This window comes from Vipera ursinii (assembly GCF_947247035.1).
Source record: "Vipera ursinii genome assembly, chromosome: Z".
Lineage (NCBI taxonomy): Eukaryota > Metazoa > Chordata > Lepidosauria > Squamata > Viperidae > Vipera > Vipera ursinii.
In genome coordinates this window covers 126,492,356-126,516,558 of record NC_139517.1, presented here as the reverse complement: position 1 = coordinate 126,516,558, position 24,203 = coordinate 126,492,356, and the positions used below count along the sequence as shown (strand labels likewise).

The window sequence follows — 24,203 nt, the reverse complement described above, 5'->3', positions numbered from 1 at the left end:
GATCAGGGCTTTTCAACCTTTTCACCCATTGTACCACTTTTAGGGTATGGCAACATCCAAGTACCACCAGTCGCCCAGCTCCAGCCATCTCTTGCTCAGGCTTGTGCGGTGCTGCCACTGGTTCAGCTCATTCCCCTTCCCCCGCTACCACCTGCCAGGTGACAATGTACCACAGGTGGTGCCCGTACCACTGGTTGAAAAGCCCTGCAATAGATCACATCCTCCATCTTACAACTATTTGTTTAACAACTGTTCAAAGTTACAACATCACTGAAAAAAGTAAGTTATGGTAATTACCCCATCATCCCTGTTCAGTTTTTTTTAGAAAATGCATATATCTAGTCCTGAATTTACGATCATAACTGGAACCAGGATTTCTATTGTTAAGAAAGAGGGTGGTTAAGTGAGTTGTGCCCAATTTTGTTTACCATGGTTGTTAAGCAAATCACTGCAGTTGTTAAGTAAATCATGTGATCATTAAGTGAATCAATGTTTGCTTCTCAGAAGCCAGTTGGAAAGGTTACAAATGGTGATCACATGATCTCACATTGCTGCAACTGTTGTAAATACCTGCCAGTTGCCAAGTGCCCAAATTTTGATCACACGACCGTAGGGATGCTGGGACAGTCATAATTGCGAGGACTGGCCATAACTTACTTTTTTCAGTGATGTTGTAACTTTGAACAGTTGTTAAACGAATAGTTGTAAGATAAGGACTACCTGTACAATCATAAGGAGACTTCACAATACAGGTAATCATCAACTTACAACAAACAGTTCATTCTGAGTTACAATGGCACTGAAAAAATGACTTATGACCATTTTTAACACTTACGACCATTGCAGCATCCCCACAGTCACCTGTTTAAAATTCAGAAATTTGGTTCATATCTGTGATGTTCACAATGTCCTAGGGTCATGTAAACCCCTTTTGTGACCTTCTGACAAGCAAAGTCACCAGGGAAAGCCAGATTCACTTGACAACCATGCTACTAATTTAACAACTGCAGTCATTCACTTAACAACTGTGGCAAGAAAGGTGGTAAAATGGGGCAAAATTCACTTAACAAATTTCTCACTTATCAACATAAATTTTGGGCTCAGTTGTGGTTGTAAGTCGAGAAGTACCTGTTCAATAAATCAATTAGACGTATGGATATTACTCTGTTTTTCACATGTTATGTCAAGAATCCTCTGAAAAACGTATGATTGAAGTGGGGGGAGTCAGATTTCCTAAAATATTTCAAAGTAACTATTTTGGCTATCCTTTGTAGCCATGCTATTAAGCTTAAAATGCAGTTGCTTTTTTCATGTCCCTTGATTCATAAATTCATAAATAAATAAAATATTTGTAGCACATATGAGCACAAACGAGGCCAATGCATTTTACTTAACAGAAGAGCATTATGACTTCATTTTTCTTTCTCATCTTTTTTTTATTTTTTATTTTATTTTAATTCCATTTATATCCCGCCCTTCTCCGAAGACTCAGGGCGGCTTACAAGCTTAGCAGTAGCCTTCATTCTATGTATATGCCTGCTTATTAGGGCTTTCACACACACCCCAAGCGGCATTATTACAAAGTCAGCTTAATTGCCCCCAACAATCTGGGTCCTCATTTTACCTACCTGGGAAGGATGGAAGGCTGAGTCAACCTTGAGCCTGGTGGGACGCGAACCTGCACTAATTGCAGGCAGCTGGTGTTACTTAAGGAGGCATTAGCCCACTGCTCCACCAAGGCTCATGATAGTTTAACAGGGAAAGAAAAGCAGTGTGATCCTCTTTTATTCTTGTAGAATTCCTATCTTCTCATCTAGGGCTATTTGCTTTATTTATACTTGTGTCTGCATGCCTAATGTGTTTTATTAGTGTTGTATATCAGTGATTATTTATCTATTCGTATTTGCTTGCTTTTGAATTGCTAGGTTGGCAGGAGCTGAGGCAAGGACAGGAACTCACCCCATCATGTAGGGCTTTGGGTCTCAAACCTGGGCTGCTGGCTTTCCAGCACCACTTTGGTATCACTTTGGTGGAAAAATAACAACACTCCATGACGTCATGCTGGCCACATGACTGCAGAAATATCCTGGGACAGCATTGGCTCAATGGCCTTGAAACACAAATGAACACCATCCCCTCCAATATAGCAGAGTAAAATCCGCAGGGGATCTTTTACCTTTATATCAGCAATCGCATGACTTCTGTAGATGCCATATGCTAAATAACTAAATCTAGGGCTAGCATAAATGATTACTTCCAAAACAGCCGTGACTGAAGCATTTGGAAATGAAATGCCTAAATATGCAAAAGATTAATTCTAAAAGTATGAAAAATATGAAGGTGCTTGGTGCTCTCTGAGCTTGGTTATTTTCTTGCAGACCTTTCATGACCCAGCTAGGGAACATCATCAGTGCTAGAAGGGAGTGGGGTTTTCTCCCTGTTTACATACAGTAGTGTATAGGGTGGGTGTATGGTTTTGTCTTTGCTTAAAGTATTGTTTTCCAATTGATGGTTTGTCTGGTGTTAATTCCTGCTTATCTCAAAGTCAGCTGGTGGAGAGCATGCATTCTAGTCTTTCTGTTTCCTTCTTAGCTTTTTTATTGTCTTTTGAATGGTATGTAAATGTAGTTTATTTCTATGTGTCCACTGATGGTTGATTAGTACAAATGATGTTACTCAGTTGGGCAGATGGAACACCTGCAAGAAAACCCCCAAGCTCAGAGAACGCCAAAGACATTTCAGCCCTGAGCTACAAATATTCTTCTCTGCCTCAGCTTAAGCTTCTAAGAAAGAACAATCCTTAACTCCATGTATTGGGAAAGGTATAGTTTATTAAAGGTCAAGTGAATTACAGTAGTGCATAGCCAGAACTGAAACTCATAGGCCCAAATCCCCAAGTCTAACTTTTCCCTCACCTTCATTGCCTCCCATCACTAAAGGTTAAAGGTAAAGGTTCCCCCGCACATGCGTGCTAGTCGTTTCCGACTCTAGGGGCCGGTGCTCATCTCCGTTTCAAAGCCGAAGAGCCAGCGCTTGTCCGAGGACGTCTCCGTGGTCATGTGGCCGGCATGACTAGACGCCAAAGGCGCATGGAACGCTGTGACCTTCCCACCGGAGTGCTCCCTATTTTTCTACTTGCATTTTTACGTGCTTTCGAACTGCTAGGTTGGCAGAAGCTGGGACGAGTAACAGGCGCTCACTCTGTTACACGACACTCGGGATTCGACCCGCCAAACTGCCAACCTTTTGATCGACAAGCTCAACATCCTGAGCGTCCCTCTCCCATCACTGCTCCCCATCATATCCAATCAAATTCAAGTAAGATGTTTTCAGAACGGTCACTTCAGGTGTAGGTTTGGTATGCATCTCCATTCAGTTTCCAGGTGGTTGACCTTGAAGCCGATCTTGGACAAATACATTGAACTTTCATTTCCCTCAAAGCCTCCTCCCTCCCATCCAGCCCCCACCCTTGAGTTCATGGCACTTGACATTGAATGATTGTGAAGCGGAAGTGTGAGGTGGCAACTGACAATTCTCTTCTATTAGTATGCAAAATATTTTCATACCTGCAACGGTGACTTTGAAGTTCAGCTTCTGGCCATTGGCTTCACAGGTGTATTCACCTCCATCTTTCTTCTCCACCTGTTGAACAACCAGACGCCGGGATCTGCCTTCAGCTTCCACCTTGAATTTCTTGCTGGAGGTGACCAGTTTCCCATCCTTGAACCACTTGACTTCTGTCTTGGCCTGGGCCACCTCACAACTGAGAGAGACGTTCTCTGAAGCCACGGCCTTGATGTCCTTCTGGATCTTCTCCTTGTTGGCAAACATCTCCTCAGCTTCTCTATCTAGTAGTGAAAGGACAAGCAAGACACGTTCATTCACTTTCTCTTCCAGGCATTTGGTCATTTCTCTTAATGACTAAAATTATGAACATCAGAAGGTGCAAATCCAATCAATACATTCCACACATCATTCCTTTGTGGGATCCTGGCTGTTCTCTAAGCTTGGTTGTTTTCATTCCAGATGTTTTCAACTAGGTAATAAAACCAGGGAGGAGGAGGAGGTGGAGGAGGAGGAGGAGGAGGAGGAGGAGGAGGAGGAGGACGACGACGACGACTATGGGGTCCTTGGTGCTCTCTACGCTTGGTGGTTTGTTTGCAGACATTTCATAACCAAACTACATACCACCATCAGGGCTAGAAGGGAGGGGGATTTGGTTTTTCCTGTCAGTTACCGTGGGACAGATGTTTTCTCCTTCATAGTTCCTTCATTAAAATATTGTTTTAATCAAGGTATTGTTCAGTTGCAGTTAAGCTTATTCAACTACCGTATATTTATTATTTCTTTTGATGTCCAACACTGATTAAATTTTGCTGCTAGGTTCAACATCAGCTAGATTCCTAGTAGCTATATGTACTATGCATAGTAGATCTATAGCAACTGTGCTGATTAAAACTCTTTTTAGAAACAAATCTTTGCACTGACCTATCTGTTCTCTTAGAACCCAATGGAACAATCAGCAAAAAAACCACGATTTTTTTACCACCTTTATCTTAACATTATTTATTTTTTATTTTATTTTAATTCCATTTATATCCCGCCCTTCTCTGAAGACTCAGGGCGGCTTACAAACTTAGCAGTAGCCTTCATTCTATGTATAGGCCTGCTTATTAGGGCTTTCACACACACCCCAAGCGGCATTATTACAAAGTCAGCTTAATTGCCCCCAACAATCTGGGTCCTCATTTTACCTACCTCGGAAGGATGGAAGGCTGAGTCAACCTTGAGCCTGGTGGGATGCGAACCTGCACTAACTGCAGGCAGCTGGTGTTACTTAAGGAGGCATTAGCCCACTGCTCCACCAAGTGACACGGTGTGGCTCAGTGGGTTAGGACACTGAGCTTGTTGATCAGAAGGTCGGCAGTTTAGGGGTCGAATCCCGAGTGCCACGTAACAGAGTGAGCGCCTGTTACTCGTCCCAGCTTCTGCCAACCTTGCAGTTCAAAAGCACGTAAAAATGCAAGTAAAAAATAGGGACCACTCCGATGGGAAGGTAACAGCGTTTCGTGAGCCTTTGGCATCTAGTCATGCCGGCCACATGACCACGGAGACGTCCTCGGACAAGTGCCGGCTCTTCGGCTTTGAAACGGAGATGAGCACCGGCCCCTAGAGTCGGAAACGACTAGCACGCGTGTGCGGGGGAACCTTTACCTTTTACTATCTTAAAATTTAGGAAGATGTAAAGGAAAGCATAAAGTTGTTTGTACCTGCAACCGCAACTTTGAAAGTAAGTTTTTGACTATCAGCTTCACAGGTATATTCGCCTCCATCTTTCTTCTCCACCTGTTGAATAACCAGACGCCGGGTTCTGCCTTCAGCTTCCACCTTGAATTTCTTGTTGGAAGTGACCAGTTTCCCATCCTTGAACCACTTGACTTCTGTCTTGGCCTGGGCCACCTCACAACTGAGAGAGACGTTCTCTGAAGCCATGGCCTTGATGTCCTTCTGGGCCTTCTCCTTGTTGACAAATATCTCCTCAGCTTCTCTATCTAATGGTGGAAGGAATGGAGAAAGCATCTTAATTCACTTTCTCTTTAGGATATTTTCTCATATTCCTTTACAGCTAAAGTTCTAAGCTTCACAAAGGTCCAACTTACATATTCTATAGTATACCATCTAAAATAGGTCATCCTACATCTGGATGTTTGTCTCCTTGGCAAACACCAGCTTCCAAATCTTGACCAAGAGGGGGGAAAAAACTTTTGAAGTTAAAAAAATATCATATTTAGTTACTGCTCCAAGTATCCTTCTTTAGTCTAACATTGATATCTTCTGGATCTTCTCCTTGTTGACCAACATCTCCTCAACTATTGGAGCATGACATAGAAAACATGACAAAGCCATCAAAGAAATTTAAAACAGGATTTAGAAGTTAACCGAATTCTTATTCAGCTTTTTTTCTAATGATTTTAGGGCTATCTGACACTGATGAAATTTCTCCATCATGTTCAGATTTTGAACAGATGTCCACCTACACGTAATAGGAAGAATAAAACAAAAATACAGGTAGTCCTCGACTTACACCCACATTTGAGACCAAAATTTCTGTTGCTTCGCAAGACAGTTGTTGAGTGAATTTTGTCCCACTACAACCTTTCTTGCCACAATTGTTAAGAGAATCACCGCAGTTGTTAAGTAAGTAATATAGTTGTTAAATGATTCTGGCTTGTAAGAAAGTCGCAAAAGGTGATCACATGATTCTGGGACACTGCAACTGTCATAAAAATGAATCAGCTGCCAAGCGTCTGAATTTTGATCATGTGACTATGGGGATGCCACAACAGTTGTAAAAACAGTCATAAGTGACATTTTTCAGGGCCGTTCTAACTTCAAATGGTCACTAAATGAATTGTTGCAAGTGAAGGACGACGTGTATATCCTTGCACAAGGAAAACTATTTGCAGAAACACACGTTGGTGTGGACACAATTTGAGGCTGTTCTGTTAAGAGTTCTTTTGAACAATCAATAAAAAATAATATTGGTTTGGTCACTTTTATCTCTATACATGTGAGGAAGCTACGAGGTGTTCGTACCTGCAATTGTGACTTTGAAGGAGAGTTTCTGGCCATCGGCATCACAGGTGTATTCGCCTCCATCTTTCTTCTCCACCTGTTGGATAACCAGACGCCGGGATTGGCCTTCGGCTTCTACCTTGAATTTCTTGCTGGAGGTCACCAGTTTCCCATCTTTGAACCACTTGACGTTCGTTTTGGCCTGGGTCACCTCGCAGCTGAGAGAGACATTCTCTGAAGCCACAGACTTGATGTCCTTCTGGACCTTCTCCTTGTTGGCAAACATCTCCTCAACTTTTCTCTCTAATGGTGGAAGAAATGGACAAATCACTTAATTCACTTTCTCTTTAGATCAATTTGGCATTTTCCTTTTCAGCTAAAGTTTTGAGCTTGAAGGAGATCCAACCTAGACAGTAGTCATTTTAGATAACAGTGGCTGATGTTAATAATAATAAAAAACTTTCTTGGTACAGTTTCTGCAATCCAAAAAAACTTATTTATTTTTGCCAGTGTGATGACACCCTGACTATGTTTGTATCCTGAAATAGGACAATAAATACTTCAAAAGTATTTCAAAAGTCCTTGGAGAGGGGCGGTATATAAATCTAATAAAAAAAGGCAATGTCTTTTCCTACCTGCTACAGTTACTGTGAAGGTGAGTTTCTGGCCATCGGCTTCACAGGTGTATTCACCTCCATCTTTCTTCTCCACCTGTTGGACAACCAGACGCCGGGATCTGCCTTCTGCTTCCATCTTGAATTTCTTGTTGGAGGTGATCAATTTTCCATCCTTGAACCACTTGACATCTGTCTTGGCCTGGGCCACCTCACAGCTGAGAGAGATGTCCTCTGAAGCCACGGCCTTGATCTCCTTCTGGGTCTTCTCCTTGTTGACAAACATCTCCTCAACTTCTTTATCTGGTGAGGGAAGGAGAGAGGCAGAAATTTTCACTAATTGCTTCATTCTGACGGCAGTTGTTATTTTCTATTAACCCTCCTTGCTCTGGTGGGTCAGGTAGATATAAGTAAATAAAATAAAATGGAGGAAGCCACCATGGAGAAGGCCCTTCTTCTGTGTCCCACCAGATGGACCTTCTTAAGAGAGAGAACCCATAACTTCCCCTGCCTCCTTGGTTTGTGGATCAGGTAGATGTCACTGGGAAAAGACAGTCCTTCAGATAACCTGGCCTTAAGCCATGTAGGCTTTGAAGGTGACAAACAGCACCTTGAATTGGACCCAGAAGCAAATCTATTTGTGATAGGTCAAAACATAAAAATATCTATTAATTTCTTTCATCATAGAAAAATTTGCTACTTAAGTCTGGAAATATGATGATGAAGAAGAAGACCAAGGGGGTTTTTCCCTACCTGTTACGGTTACTTGGAAATTCAGCATCTGGCCATCTGCTTCACAGGTGTATTCGCCTGCATCTTTCTTCTCCACCTGTTGAACAACCAGATGATGGGATCTGTCTTCTGCTTCTACCTTGAATTTCTTGTTGGAGGTAATCAATTTTCCATCCTTGAACCATTTGACTTCCATCTTGGCCTGGGCCACCTCACAGTTGAGAGAGATGTCCTCTGAAGCTACAGCTTTGATATCCTTCTGGACCTTCTCCTTGTTGACAAAGACTTCCTTAACTTTTTCATCTAGGAGTAGAAGCATAAGACAAGACACATTTATTTTGGGAGGTTTTGTCTCTTCCCTTAAAAGTTAAAGTAAGGAACATACATCTCTTGGTCCATAAGGTGTGATCATCATCCATATGAATGTTCTTTGTTGTCAAACTCCTCCTGAAGTTTTAAGCCCTCAACCAAACAATCCAGATTATAAAAACATTATTTAGAAGATGAACAACATCCATATTTAATTACAGTTCTCCTGTTTTCACTGTTGTCTAACATTGATCAAATTTTATGGTGGTGTTGAAGTACCACCAAATTTCATCCTACATAAAATATGGATAATAGAATTTTTTTTTATTTTTTTAATGCAGAAATATAGTTCTAGGCTACTCAAAACTGTTTGCAGAAGCAAACTTTTATAATGACGTACCTTGAAGCTGTTCTGTTACAGCTTCTGAGTGCTCCTCTGAACAATCAACCAAAAATGGATTGATTTGACCATTTTAACTCTATGGGAGATGTAGAGAATATAAAAGTGGTTGTACCTGCCACTGTGACTTTGAAGGTGAGCTTCTGGCCATCGGCTTCGCAGGTATATTCACCTGCATCTTTCTTCTCCACCTGTTGAACAACCAGACAACGGGATCCACCTCGTTCTTCTACTTTGAACTTCTTGGTGTCAGTGATCAGCTTCCCATCTTTGAACCATCTGACGTCTGTCTTAGCTTGGGCCACCTCACAGCTTAGAGAGATGGTCTCTGAAGCCACACTCTTGATGTCCTTCTGGATCATCTTCTGGTTGACAAATATCTCCTCAACCTCTCTATCTAATAGTGGAAGGAATGGACAAAACATCTAAATTCAGTTTCTCTTTAGGACATTTGGTCATTTTCATTTAAAAGTAAAGTTCTGAGTTTCAAGAAGGTCCAATCAACATATTCTATACTAGCTAAGATAGGTCATCCTACATCTAGATATTTGCCTCTTTGGCAAATACCACCTCAGCTTCTGATTGTATAAAATCATGAAATTTAGAAAAATTTAGGGTAATTTCTGTTTTCTACGGCCTATAAGATACAGTCATGTCTATTTTTCTCATCTTGCAGAAGTTCTCCTTAATATCTGAATCACAATATAGGTAGTCCTCAACTTACGATCACAATTGGGTCCAACATTTCTATTACTAAGCTAGACAATTAAGTAAATTTTGCCCCACTTTATGGTCTTTCTTGCCACAGTTATTAAGTGAATCACTGCAGTTGTTAAGTTAATCACCCAGTTGTTAAGTAAATCTGGCATAAATACATTGCCAACTGCCAAACATCTGAATTTTGATCACATGACCATGGAGATACTGCGATGGTCGTAAGTATTAAAAATGGTCGTAAGTCCCATTTTTTAGTAATGTAACTTCAAACAGTGACTGAACAAACTGTTGTGAGTCAAGGACGACCTATATTTAATATCTTTTAATTTTTATATATTGTATTTTATTGTATTGCCCTGTACACCGCCCTGAGTCCTTCGGGAGAAGGGCGGTATTATTATTATTATTATTATTATATTCACAGTGCCACAGGAAAATCAAATTTTTTACCTGTTACAATCACTTTGAAAGCCAGTTTCTGGCCATCTGCTTCGCAGGTGTATTGACCACCATCCTTCCTGTCAACTTGTCGGATAATCAGCCAGCGAGATTTCCCTTCCGTTTCAATCTTGAATTTCTTACTGGGGGTGATGAGTTTCCCATCCTTGAACCATCTCACTTCCATTGTGGGCTGGGCTACTTCGCAGCTGAGAAAGGCGTTTTCAGAAAGAATAGCTCTGATTTCTTTCTGGACTTTCTCCTTGCCGAAAAAGACCTCTGCGGGCTCTGGGGTGAAGAATAACAGAATAACAGAGTTGGAAGGGACCCTGGAGGCCTTCTAGTCCAACCCCCTGCTCAAGGAGGAGATAAATCATGTGTTTCAGTCAAGACTCAGCTTTATGTATGTATGTATGTATACATTCATTCATTTGTATTCTGCCTTTATTCTTTTTACAAATAACGCAAGGCAGCAAACATATCTAACGTGTCTTCCTACTACTACTTTCCCCACAACAATCCTGTGAGGTGGGATGGACTGAGAGAGAGGGACTGACTCAAGTCACCCAGCTGGTTTTCAGGCCTAAGGCGGGACTAGAACTCATCATCTCCTGGAGATTGATCTAAAGTCTCCCTGCTGGCTTGTGTTGTGACTCAGGGCCAGCCTGTGGGTCCGACAGCCGGGTCCGATGTATCGGAGGACTCAGATGTGGGGGAGGAGGGAAACGAACCGGCTGATGATGATTTGGAGGCTTTGCAGAGTCCTCAGCCGGGAACCTCTTCTCAGCTGTGTGAGCCCGAGAGTGCGGAGGATGATGACCCACAGCTGGCCCTGTTCAAGGACGCCCGACGCAGGAGGCAGACGAGCAGGGACAAACAAAGAAAGGCTATGGGACTCCTCAGGAGGAGGCACAGGGAGACCACGCCCTGAGCTCTCTATAAAAGAAGTGTTTGGGGAGGGGCTGGTTGCTGAAAGCAACTTTTCCGTTTGAGAAGTCAAGCTCTTGTATTTTTGTAACAGTGTAATTAAAACTTGGCAGAAGCCTTTTGGTCTTGGACGCTTTCCAGACTCTTCTTTTGATTAGGGGTGCGAGAAGAGGGCTGGTTCAGAACAGCTTTCATGCCTAAATTGGGACTAGAATTCATCATCTTCTAGAAAGATTGGCCCAAAGTCACCTAGCCAGCTTTCATGGCTAATGTTGTGTACTGGGTTCTGGAGAGTAGGAAGGACGCCAGGCCGATGAGTACAGCATAACAGCTCTTTATTAGGTGGAAGTGACCGTATTGGGGAATAGGGGCTACCTGCCCTCTTTATATAACCAATCGGATTGAACCTCTGTTTCCCGCCGAAACTGCTTCCTGCCAAAACAGTTACAGTTCAACGCCTCCTGGTGGTGACTCTTATACAAAGCTTCGGTGTTCCTAAAAAGCCTAATACATAACAGCTAAGGCAGGACTTGAACTGACAGTCTCTTGCTTTCTAGCCCTATGTGTTAACCACTAGACCAGTTTTCTCTTACCTATTTTCCTTTCTTGATTTTATCCCTCTTGGAAGTCTTGGTTGACTTTCTGCCCTAAAATGCCGTTCTTGCAAATTGCGTGGTTGTTGGTCAGGGAAAAGCGAAGCGTATAGTTGCTTTGACTGATACATAGAGATCTACAGGTTGTTTCAGCTATTACAGTAATAAAGCTTAAAATCCCTTTAGTTACTGGTGAGTTCATTATCTCTGGATCCACAAACGCCACCCCCAAAATATCCAATTGCCCCGGCACATGATCACTGCCTTGAAACTGTCAAAGCACCGAGCTGGAAATTCAAAACCGCAACAGCATCATAGTCAGCTATTTCCATGCAATGGCTTAGGAAAATATATGCAGATGACTATATTACAGGTAGTCCTCGATTTACAACCGTTTGTCTAGTTAAAACGACCACTGCAGCATCCCCCTGGTCACGTGAATAGGATTCAGACAGCTGGCAACTGGCTCATATTTATGATGGTTGCAGTGTCTTTGGGGGGGGGGTTGTCACATGATCGCTTTTAGTGACCTTTTGAAAGCAAAATCAATGGAGAAGCTAGATTTTCTTAACAACTACGTGACTAACTTAACAACTACAGGGATTCTCTTAACTGTAGCAGCAAAGGTCGTAAAATAGGGCAAAACTCACTTAACAAACGTCTCCCTTAGCAACAGCCTTGTTGGACTCAATTGCGGTGCTAATTCGAGGACTATCTATGCAGAGATTTTTGAAAGGAAGCATTTAGACCGTTTCTTACCTTTAACCTCCACCTGGAAGGTTAGTTGGTCATCTTTTGATTCGCAGCAATAAACCCCTTCATCTTCCTTGACGGCATTTTGGACAATAAGTTTTCGCTGTTTTCCCTGAACGGAAAATGTCACCCTTTGGTCTGGCTTGATGTCTTTCTTCCCCTTTTTCCACAGGACTGCATCCGTGGCCGAGGACACCTCGCAGACCAGCTCAAACTTCTCATGAAGGTTGACCGAAATCCCTGGGGCTGAGTCGTTAACAAACATGGCCACTTCATCTAGAAAAAGAGGGATGAAACTCAGTGGAATGGACATCTGACACAAATGCAATGACATTGAATGTGTCCCAGTGTCACTGGACAAAAGGACAAGAGCAAATTAGGTCATTAGTCCACTGACATTGTGATAAGTGATGTCATCAGATCCTTTGTCTCATCCCAGTCACCCCAACGTAGAGATACAGGTTGTCCTTGACATAGGGTAAAGGTAAAGGTTCCCCCGCACATGCGTGCTAGTCGTTTTCAACTCTAGGGAGAAGGTGCTCATCTCTGTTTCAAAGCCATAGAGCCAGCGCTTGTCCGAGGACGTATCCGTGGTCATGTGGCCGGCATGACTAGACGCCAGAGGCGCACGGAACGCTGTTACCTTCCCACCGGAGCGGTCCCTATTTTTCTACTTGCATTAATTAAGGAATCTGGTATTTTTCATTGGTTGAGGAATTATGCTCCATCAGATTGGTGTTGACTTTTAGTGACCATCTGGATCAGGCATCTCAAACTGCCGGCCCACAGGCCGGATTCGTCACGCTGAAACCATGCCCATCCCATTGCTGGCAATGGGGGAAAAAGTCCTGATACGTCACGTGACATCACATGATGTCGCAAGTTTGATATATGCCTGATCTAGATCTTCTCCAGGTTGATCTGTACCCAACTTGTTCCTTCAGGTTTTCCAGTAGGGCATTCAGGGCCATCACATCGACCTTCTGCTGGTTCTTCCTTTCTACTTCTTTCTTTCTCTTTCAGTATTATGGAGTTATCAAAGCATCCTGATTTTTTTTTTCCATTGAATGATAGACTATGTTCCATCAAGTTGGTATTGACTCTTGGTGATTTTACAGATGTCCTCCAGGTTGATCTCTACCCACCTTGCCTCTTCAAGCCTTCTAATAGGGCATTAATGGCCACCATAACTGAGTCCATCCACCTTCTACTCGCCCTCCTCTTTCCTTCCACTTTTCTCAGTGTGGTGGACTTTTCCAGAGAGTTAGATCTTCATGTTGAATAATTATGTGCCATCAAGTGGGTGAAGATTCTCAGCAACCATATTGACAGACCTTTTCTAGAATGATTTGTCTCCATATCCTTCATGTTTTCCAATGGTGCACCCATCACCACCGTAACATAGTCAAATCACCTCACTCCTAGTGATCCTCTTCTCTTTTCACAGCATTGTGGACCTCTCAAGGGAGCTTGGTGTTTCTGTTGATTGATTGATTAATTGATTGACATCAACTTGGGGTCCAGCCGTAGTGTCCAGGCAGCTAGATCTTTTCCAGGAAGACTTTTCCTTAACTTGGTTCTTCAGGTCTCCCAACAGGGCATCCAACACCACTGTGACTGGGTCCCTCAAGCTTGCTGCTGGCTGTTCTTCTCTTTCCTTCCATCTTTCTCAGCATTGTGGACTTCTCAAGGAAGCTTGATGTTTCTGTTGATTAACTGATTATCGGCCATCAACTTGGTTTCCAGCCTTAGTGTCCAGATAAATAGGCCTTCTCCCAGAAGTTCTTAACTTGCTTCTTCAGGTCTCCCAACAGTGCCTCCATATCTGAATCCCTCAATGTTAGTGCTGACTTTTCTCTTTCCTTCATCTTTTCTCAGCACTGTGGACTTCTCAAGGGAGCTTGGTGTTTCTTCAGGTCTCCCAACAGTGCCTCCATCACCACTATGGCTGAATCCCTCAACCTCTCTGCTGGTTGTCCTCTGCTCTTTCCATCCACCTTCCCCAGCATTAAGGACTTCTCCAGACATTTAAGTCTTTTCACAATGTATCCAATGAAGGATAATTTGAGTCTCCTTGTTTCTTTTACCTCATCTCAAACTAAAAAGGCAACAAGGTAAGCCACAACCACATGATGGAAGCACTACTCCTAGGCACAACCCACATATAAAAGTAGGGGAACTTCAGACCCATAGTGGTGGCTGTCATTTTGACTATCTATCTTCTCTCTGGACGTCCCAACCCTTCCCTTGCCAAACTGACATGTTGGCTTTGTCTCTCGAACTCACGTTTGCCCATGAGGACCCAGATTGTTGGGGGCAATAAGCTGACTTTGTAATAATGCCGCTTGGGGGGGGGGCGAAAGCCCTAATAAGCAGGCATATACATAGAATGAAGGCTATTGCTAAGCACATTGATTGTGCTTAGATTGTAAGCCGCCCTGAGTCTTCGGAGAAGGGCGGGATATAAATGGGATTAAAAAAAAATAAAAAATAAAAAAATAATTATTTCTTAAGCTAGGAAACTATGGTTTAATTTCAGCTTCTTAAAGATCTCCTAAAACTAAGGTCTGAAGGTCATCCTCAGAAGGAAGGAAGGAAGGAAGGAAGGAAGGAAGGAAGGAAGGAAGGAAGGAAGGAAGGAAGGAAGGAAGGAAGGAAGAAAGAAAGAAAGAAAGAAAGAAAGAAAGAAAGAAAGAAAGAAAGAAAGAAAGAAAGAAAGAAAGAAAGAAAGAAAGAAAGAAAGAAAGAATATATTGCAAATACCTTTCAAGGTGACTCTTCCGATGCTTTCAATATCCTTGGCTACAAATTTCACCTCCGCCTCCTTGAAAGCACTGGTGACCCGCTTAATGGTTAAACTGTGGTTTGCTTTGCTTCTCATAATTATGTATTTGTCACTGTTCTGCACGAGATTGCCATTGATATACCACAAGCCGGGACTAGGAGTGGTGAGGTCCACAGTGAAGGTTGCATCTCTCCCTGGTGCGACTTCGACATTTCTCAGAGGGGTTTTCACCGCCAGGGTAGGTTCTGTGGGATACAACAATGATGCGCAAAGCTTAGCATAATTTTTTCTCAATAGAAGAGAATATTTGTAGCTCAGGATTGAACTGTGGGATCCTTGGTGCTCTCTGAGGTTGGTGCTTCCCTCCCAGACATTTCATGACCCATTCAGGTAACAGGAGGATGAGGGTGGTGAGGATGACGATGAGAAGGAAAAGGAGGAGGAGGAGGAGGAGGAGGAAGAGGAGGAGGAGGAGGAGGAGAAGAAGAAGAAGAAGAAGAAGAAAAAGAAGAAGAAGAAGAAGAAGAAGAAGAAGAAGAAGAAGAAGAAGAAGAAGAAGAAGAAGAAGAAGAAGAAGAAGAAGAAGAAGAAGAAGAAAATTTATGATCATTGGAATTATTGCAGCATATTATTCATATTCATGGTAAAAGATATTTGAGAATTTCGGTTATTGGTGGCTAGAAAAGTCTAAATCCATCCATCACCCCCAAATTACCCCTTTGTTGAACAAAACAAAAAAACTTACCAAGATGCCAGACTCCAGGAAATTCCAGATAATCACTTTGGCCATACTTATTGACTGCCGAAACTCGGAACTGGTAGTCAGCCTCTTCAGTCATGTTGTTGACTGTAAACTCAGTTTCGGACACCAGAGCTTGGTGGCACCTCAGCCATGTGAATCCAGTCAGTTTCTTACGTTCAACAAGGTAGCCGTCAATTGGGATAGGCCGGTCCGTCTTCTGAAGAGACCAGGCTAACATCACTGAGGTTTCTGTTTTATTTTTCACCACTGGGTCAGCTGGAGGATGCGATGGGGGCTTCTTCGGAGCTGGTCAGGAGGCGACAGGGAAAAGATCAAGTCAACATTTGGGGGAGGAACCACAGTTTTTTTTTTTAAAAAAAGATGCGAATATAAAGTTAGTTCAAAGGCATTGCAAGCGTTGTCACATGTTACTTTGAGGGAGTCCTTGGTGTTCTCTGAGCTAGGTGGTTTGCTTGCAAATGTTTCATGACCTAATTAGGTAAAATCATTAGTTCTAGAAGGGAGTGGGCTTTGTGGAGAGGAGGAGGAGGAGGAGGAAGAAGAAGACTGTGGGGTCCTTGGTGCTCTCTGAGCTTGGTTGTTTTCCTGCAGACATTTCACGACCCAACTAAGAGCCTCGGTGGCGCAGTGGGCTAATGCCTCCTTAAGTAACACCAGCTGCCTGCAATTAGTGCAGGTTCGCGTCCCACCAGGCTCAAGGTTGACTCAGCCTTCCATCCTTCCGAGGTAGGTAAAATGAGGACCCAGATTGTTGGGGGCAATTAAGCTGACTTTGTAATAATGCCGCTTGGGTGTGTGTGTGAAAGCCCTAATAAGCAGGCATATACATAGAATGAAGGCTATTGCTAAGCTTGTAAGCCGCCCTGAGTCTTCAGAGAAGGGCGGGATATAAATGGAATTAAAATAAAATAAAATAAAAAATAAACTAGGTAGCAGCATCAGTTCTAGACGGAATGGAGTTTACACTGTATATAAATAGAGAGCAAATCCCATTCCTTTCTAGCACTGGTAATGTTACCTAATTGGATCATGACATGTCTCCCATCAAGCTCTGAGAGCACCAAGGACCCCCCACCCAGAGCTACAGAGATTCTCTTCTATCAGTACAGATAGTCCTCAACTTACAACAGTTTGTTTAGTGACCGTTCAAAGTTACAACAGCACTGAAAAAAGTGAGTTATGACCGTCTTTCACACTTATGACCGTTGTGACATCCCCATGGTCACATGATCAAAATTCAGATGCTGGGCAACTGACTCCTATTTATGACGGTTGCAGTGTCCTGGGGTCACGTGATCCCCTTTTGCAACCTTCTGGCAAGCAAAGTCAGTGGGGAAACCAGATTTGCTTAACTACTGGGTTACTAACTTAAGTGATTCGGTTAGCAACCGTGGCAAGAAAAGTCTTAAAATGGGACAAAACCCACTGAACAATGTCCGATTTAGCAACAGAAATTTTGGGCTCAACTGTGGACGTAAGTTGTGGACTATCTTCTGTACATGCTAGAGTCTCCAGTTCTCAATAGATGTGCTGAAAAGCTCACAGAGAGTATTGAAAAGGTCTGCTGAATTAGATCATCTGGAGCGGGCCAGATGCATCATAGCGAAACTGAGCCCACCCCATTGCCGGTAATGGCAAAAAAAAAAGTTGCAATACGTCGCACCATGTCACGTGACGTTGCGAGTTGACACCCCTGTTCTAATGGAACATGTGGATGACGCTGAGGAAAGAGGGAAGGAAATGACGCCTAAGAAACAATTAGATAAGAGAGGCAGGAGCCCTCGGTGGTTTAAGGGGTCAGAGAAAGAAACATAGGAAGGGTCCAGCCCAACAGATCAAGCAGTTAAAAGGGACGGCAGGAAGTTAATACAGACAGTCCTCGACTTACAACCACAATTGAGCCCAAAAATTCCATTGCTAAGCGAAAGAACTGTTAAGTGAGTTTCGTCCCATTTTTACGACCCTTCTTGCCACAGCTGCTAAGTTAATTTAGCAACACGGTTGAGAAGTGAATCTGGCTTCCTGCTTGCCAGAAGGTTGCCAAACAGGATTGTACGAGCTCTGGGACACCGCAACCATCATAAACACATCCCAATTGCCAAGCACCTGAATTTTAATCATGTGAACGTGAGGATGCTGCAATGATCGTCAGAATGATGACTGATCCTAAGTGGCTTTTTTCAATGCAGTTGCAACTTTGAATAGTCACTAAACAAAGTGTTGTAAGTCAAGGACTACCTAGAGTTGAAGACTTGCCAGATTTTTTTCAAGTAGCCTTACAGTAAAGTAGAGTTAGTTTGTCTAGTTGTGTTTCCTGTGGTTGGGTGCGAAAGATCAAATCCACATGTGAAAGTCCAATTAAACTGACTGATTTCTAATCATGCCTATGTACTGGTAGTCCTTGACTTACAACTGTTCATTTAGTGACCATTCAGTTACAACGGCATTGAAAAAAGTGACAAGACAATTTTTCACTCTTAGAACTGTTGCAGGATCCCCATGGTCATGTGATGATCAAAATTCAGATGCTTAGACTGAAATTTATAAAGGTTGCAGTCTCCCAGGGCCACATGATCAACTTTTGTGACCTTCTGACAAGGTCAATGGGAAGCCAGATTCACTTCACAACTGTGTTACTAACTTAGCAACTGCAGTGATTCACTTAACAACTCCCGGAAGAAAGGACTTAAATGAGGCAAAACTCACTTACAAATTTAGCAACAGAAATTTTGGGCTCAATTCTGGTCATGGGTTGAGGACTCATGCTGTACAGGAATCTTTTCATCTAACACAGACATGTCGAACACAAGGCCCGGGGGCCGGAACCGGCCTGCAAAGTGGTTTCATGCGGCCCGCGAAGCCATCCTGGAAACAGTGAGGGAACGGCCCCCACTGCCTTGGCCCTGGCCCAGAGACCCTCCTTCTGCCAGAGACCCCCAGATCTGTCCCACTCCTGCCCAGGCCCCCATAGGCACCCTTGATGCGAAGGATGTAGAGCTGGCCACGCCCACCCAGTAGGCCATACACACTCTAGCCACGCCCACTCAGTAGGCCACGCCCACCCAGCCCCCTGAGGGCAACCGCAATGCTGATGCGGCCCTCAATGAAATTGAGTTTGACACCCCTGATCTAACAGTTTAGCACCCGCTGGGAATTATAAAATGGTCCACAGAATTCAAGGGAGGATAGATTTAGTTCGCTTACATCTACATAGGGATTCTAGGCTGATCCCCCTTTTGACTCTGCCCCCAGAGTCCACCTGGGAAGGCTGAGATCAGCCCATACCCTCCTTCCTAAAGTTTCAGATTGTTGATCGACACTCAAACATTTATAATATAAAATCTATTTATATTTATATAATATAAAATACTGTTTGAACTGATTGTACTACCAATATACATAGTCCTTGACCTACAACAGACATGTCAAACACAAGGCCCGGGGGCCGGATGTGGCCCACGAAGTGGTTTCATGTGGCCCGCGAAGCCATCCTGGAAACAGTGAGGGAATGTCCCCCACTGCCTTGGCCCTGGCCCAGAGACCCTCCTTCTGCCAGAGACCCTCAGATCTGTCCCACTCCTGCCCAGGCACCCATAGACACCCTTGATGCAAATGATGTAGAGCTGGCCACGCCCACCCAGTAGGCCACACACACTCTAGCCACGCCCACCCAGTAGGCCACGCCCACCCTGGCCACACCCACCCGGCCCCTTGAGGGCAACCGCAATGCTGATGCGGCCCTCAATGAAATTGAGTTTGACACCCCTGACCTGACAATTGGCTTGGTAGCCTTTCAAAACTGCAACGGCACTGAAAAATGCTGTTCCTTGCACTTGACCATTGCACGCTATGACTATTGGACAAACAATTTGTTTCTTGCTTCAGCAGAGGGTTGGACTAACTCTGTTATTCTGTTTTGTTCTGCATGATCCCCACACTCACGTGATCAACATGCAGGATGCAAGTTACAACCATGACTTGCACTTATGACTGTCACAAAACCCCATGGTCACATGATCACAGTGCAGGCACTTGGCATGTACTTTATGATGGTTGCAGCGTCCCAGAGTCATGTGATCGCCATTTGTTGACCTTACCGTCAACGTCAATGGGGGAAGCCGGATTCACTTAATGACCACCTGCAGTGATTCGATTTACAACCATGGGAAAAAAGGTCATTAAATCGGATGTGACTGGTTTAATAACCACCTGCCTTAGCAATGGAAATTCTGGTCTTAGAATGATCCCTCAGTCCTCCTCCTCCTCCTCCTCCTCCTCCTCCTCCTCTCCACAAAGCCCACTCCTTTCTATAATTAATGACGTTACCTAATTAGGTCATGCAACAAATGTCATTTGCTACCCATCCTTAAAATAATATACAGAGCAATGATATACAGGAAGTCCTCGACTTATGAGCACAATGGAGCCCAGAATTTCTGTTGCTAAGTGAGACATTTGTTAAGTAAGCTTTGCCCCATTTGACGACCTTTCTTGCTAGAGTTGTTAAGTGAATCCCTGCAATTGTTAACTTAGTCACACGGTGGGGATAAGTGAATCTGGATTCCCCATTGAGTTTGCTTGTCAGAAGATCGCAAATGGGGATCACATGATCTTGGGACACTGTGAGTATGATAAATATGAGTCAGTCACCAAGCGGCCGAATTTTGATCATGTGACCATGGCGATGCTGCAATGGTCATAAGGGTAAAAAACGGTCATGTCACTTTTTTCAACGCCCTCGCAATTTTGAAGTGTCACTAAATGAACCATTGTAAGTCGAGGACTACTGTACAGATGATCTGCCTAAAGTAAGGAGCCATAGAGAGGATCTCTCCTCTAGCTTTCTACATCTCAGTCTCTTTGGAAGCCACCTCTTGGTTTTTAGAATCATAGGACTGGAAGGGACCTCGGAGATCTTCTAGTCCAACCCCCCCTGCTCAGAGCAGGAGTTTTATTCCATCCTGGTCAGATAGTTGTCCAGTTTATTTTTGAAAACTTCCAGTGTTGAAGCACCCACAACTTCTGGAGCAAGTTGTTCCACTGATTAATTGTTCTCACTGTCAGGAAATTTCTTCTTAGTTCTAGGTTGGATCACTCCTTGATAGGTTTCCATCTGTTACTTCTTGTCCTGGCCTCTGGTGCCTAGCTATGATGCAGTATGGACTCTGAGAAAAGGTTATTTTTGCAAACAGGGTGCAGTGATGCCTACTTCAATTATATCCTCTATGTACGCTTTTCACATTCTTTCCTTGTTATATGAGATCTTAGCTTAACATGCTATGGCTAAGACAAGGGGTTGGGCAGCCAAATTCAGATTGCGAATTAAAGAGGTTAAATGGAAGAGATTTTCCAACAAAGCCGTTTTCCAATACGGCAGTTAAGTTGGGTCAAACTCAGAAGCATTATGATTTCTGAATCTGATCTGGTTTCAGGTGGTCCTCAACTTATGACCACAATGGAGGTCAGAATTTCCATTGATAAGCAAGGTGGTTGTTAAATGAGTTAAACCTGATTTGATGACTTTTTTGGCCATGGTTGTTAAGTGAATCACTGCAGTTGTTCAATTGCGCAGGTGGTCCTCGACTTACAACAGTTCGTTTAGTGACTGTTTGAACTTACAATGGCATTGAAAAAAGTAACTTATAACTGTTTTTGACACTTATGAGCATTGCAGCATCTCTGCAGTCATATGATCAAAATTCAGACATTTGGCAATTGACTCATACTTATGAGAGTTGCTGTGTCCCGGGGTCACGTGACCCTCTGACAAACAAAGTCAATGTGGAAGCCAGATTCACTTAACAACCATGTTACTAATTTAACAACTGCCATGTTTCACTTAACAATTGTGGTCATACAATGCGGCAAAACTCACTTAATAACTGTCTCATTTAGCAACAGAAATTTTGAGCTCCATTGTGGTCATACGTCAAGGACTTTCTGTATACCATTGTATTGTATCTTATTTTAAGGGTGGATAGTAAGTGACGGCATGTTTCTTGCATGCAAGAAATCAGTGGCAGCTGATTGATTGATGCTCATCTTCTGCTAGGGATCTTCAAGCATGTTCTGAGTGGGGATCAAACAGGGTCAAATGACTTCACTGCTACAAGGCTGATGCCTTGAGTTTCTCTCATGGTTTGGCTGTGCCACTGATCTGGATAACTGACCCCGCCTGATCCTAGGAACCTTTTAAACCAGGTTTTTGGTTTAAGGGGTCAATCTTGGCCCTCAAGATTTGATGGAACTATCGTACGTTTTGTTGTTCTTCTAAACGGTAGTCCTTGACATGACCACAATCAAAACCAGAATTTCCATGGGACTAAACTTTCCCTCTATCTCTGTCTGTCTCTCTTTGTGTCTGTCTGTCTGTTTGTATCTGTCTCTCTGTATCTGCCTGTCTGCCTGTCTGTCTGTCTGTCTATCTATCTATCTATCTATCTATCTATCTATCTATCTATCTATCTATCTATCTATCATCTATCATCTATCTATCTATCTGTTTTCGTAGATTTTCATGGGTACAGGTATGTAGGTCTTGGTGTATTCGGGTCTTTTTCCATGTAAGATTGAGAGTGTCTTGGCAACGTTTCGGTGAGGTCCCACTCGTCATCTTCAGGCTGGTGTCTTCAGCTTGACACCAGCCTGAAGATGACGAGTGGGACCTCACCGAAACATCACCAAGACACTCTCAATCTTACACGGGAAAAGACCCGAATACGCCATGATCTACTAACTATCTATCTATCTATCCAGTGCTTTTTTTGTAAAAGAAAAAGGTGCCGCAACTCACACATGTCATACAACCCTCCTTGCCTAACCTACAAGGTTCCATCCAAAAAAGGTGCCGGAACTCCATTCTGAGCATTCTATGACAAAAAAGCCCTGTATCTATCTATCTAATCTATTTCTATGTATCACCTACCTACCGTGTTTCCCCAAAAAGAAGATCAGGTGTTTTGGTTTGTTTTTGCCTCCAAAAGAGGCACCAGGTCTTATTTTCGGGGCATGTCTTACTCACCTCCAGCACCAACAGCCCTGCCCAGCCAGTCCACTTCTTCTGGGACCAAAGGAGCAGCTTCATACTGCAGCTGCATTCCGGCCTGCATTTTGCAGTCAGGCCTTTCCGGAAGGCCTATGCAGCCGAGTACCGAGCTATGGATTGAATCCATAGCTCAGTCCTCAGTTGCAGAGGACTTGCAGAACAGAGCTATGGATTGAATTCTTGGCTTCACAGTCCTTCCGGAAAGGCCTGTGATGGAGAAATGCAGGCCTGGCTGCAGAAAACACCGCAGAAGAGCTGGGCCTGCAAGGAGAGGCTGGCTGGAAGGTAAGTGGGCCTGGGGCACATGGGCCAGCTCCACACCCCCACCCCTTCCTTAGCTTGATTTTTAAGTGTGTGCCCCAAAACTAGGACTTATTTTTGAGGTAGGGCTTATATTAGGGCCACTCCCCCCAAAAAATCAAGCTGGGGGTTATTTTCGGAGTATGCCTTACTTTCGGGGAAACACTTTATCATCTATCTATCTTTGAGCAAAACTCAGTTATGGTTCTAAATCAAGGACTACCTATATTTGCACGGTCCTAAGCATCTAAGTTCTTCAGGAAAAGCCTACAATTTGTAAGTAACAAATATGGAGGAACAAATCCCTCACACACATAAATGACTCTTACCAGAGACAGTAAACTGTGTAGATGTTCTACATTCATCAGCCACAAAGACAATTTCTCCTCCATCTTCTATCTGACAATCTCGGATGATCATGGTATATTCTCTGTCTGTTGAGGAGATTGAGATGCGACCGCTAGGTTTTAATTCTTCCTTATTCTTAAACCATCGGAACTTCTTGCACTTTTGTTCCAGTTCCACACAGAACACTGCGGTGTCTTTTATACTGACAGCCGTCTTCCTTGGCAGTTTCTTGATAATGTTGCCTAGGTTGATAAATAAAGACATGACCATTACCTTCAGTCAACTCAGATTAAAAGCTGTGCTTAGAAATACTATGAACTTGTCTAGGTAGGGAGATATATACAGGTAATAGATGGATAGGGAGGGAGATACAGCTAGATAATTAAATAGAGTGATAGATATGTGAAAGGATAGAGAGGAAGGTTAGATATATAGAGGGGGGGAGAGATAGATAGATAGATAGATAGATAGATAGATAGATAGATAGATAGATAGATAGATAGATAGATAGATAGATAGATGATAGATATAGATGAAAGGATGGATAGGTGGATGAATAGCAGACGATAGATATATGATACAGAGGGAGAGATAGATAGATAGATAGATAGATAGATAGATAGATAGATAGATAGATAGATAGATAGATAGATAGATAGATAGATAAATGGATGAATGGATAATTAGATAGACAAATGATAGTTACATGAACTAATACATAGGAAGAGGGAGATGGAGAGAAATACATAGATAAATAAATAGATATAAGAGAAAGAGAGAAAGAAAATTAGAAAGAAAGTAGATAAGAGAGATACATGATCTAATAGATAAGGAGGAAGACCTATCCCTACATATATTCTAAACATTCGATTTATGTAGCCTGTCAGGGCATTGCTCAGCCGG

General features: G+C 43.1%; 1 protein-coding gene across 9 annotated transcripts in view; it reads right to left on the bottom strand.

The window, feature by feature from the left end:
- The window catches only part of OBSCN (obscurin, cytoskeletal calmodulin and titin-interacting RhoGEF), a 236,520-nt gene that overhangs the window by 192,239 nt on the left and 20,078 nt on the right, over positions 1-24,203 (bottom strand). For all 9 annotated transcript variants that reach the window (XR_014494163.1, XM_083376954.1, XM_083376957.1 and 6 more), the window contains exons 4-14: positions 23,282-23,542; positions 15,590-15,892; positions 14,823-15,089; positions 12,066-12,335; positions 9,799-10,074; positions 8,747-9,028; positions 7,944-8,225; positions 7,212-7,493; positions 6,598-6,879; positions 5,271-5,552; positions 3,567-3,848 (exon numbers count right to left, since the gene is read on the bottom strand). Coding sequence is in view for 8 of the 9 variants with exons in the window: in XM_083376954.1 (XP_083233080.1) it covers positions 3,567-3,848; positions 5,271-5,552; positions 6,598-6,879; positions 7,212-7,493; positions 7,944-8,225; positions 8,747-9,028; positions 9,799-10,074; positions 12,066-12,335; positions 14,823-15,089; positions 15,590-15,892; positions 23,282-23,542 (3,069 nt within the window). In the remaining variant the exon portion in view is untranslated. The remainder of the gene's footprint in view (positions 1-3,566; positions 3,849-5,270; positions 5,553-6,597; positions 6,880-7,211; positions 7,494-7,943; positions 8,226-8,746; positions 9,029-9,798; positions 10,075-12,065; positions 12,336-14,822; positions 15,090-15,589; positions 15,893-23,281; positions 23,543-24,203) is intronic.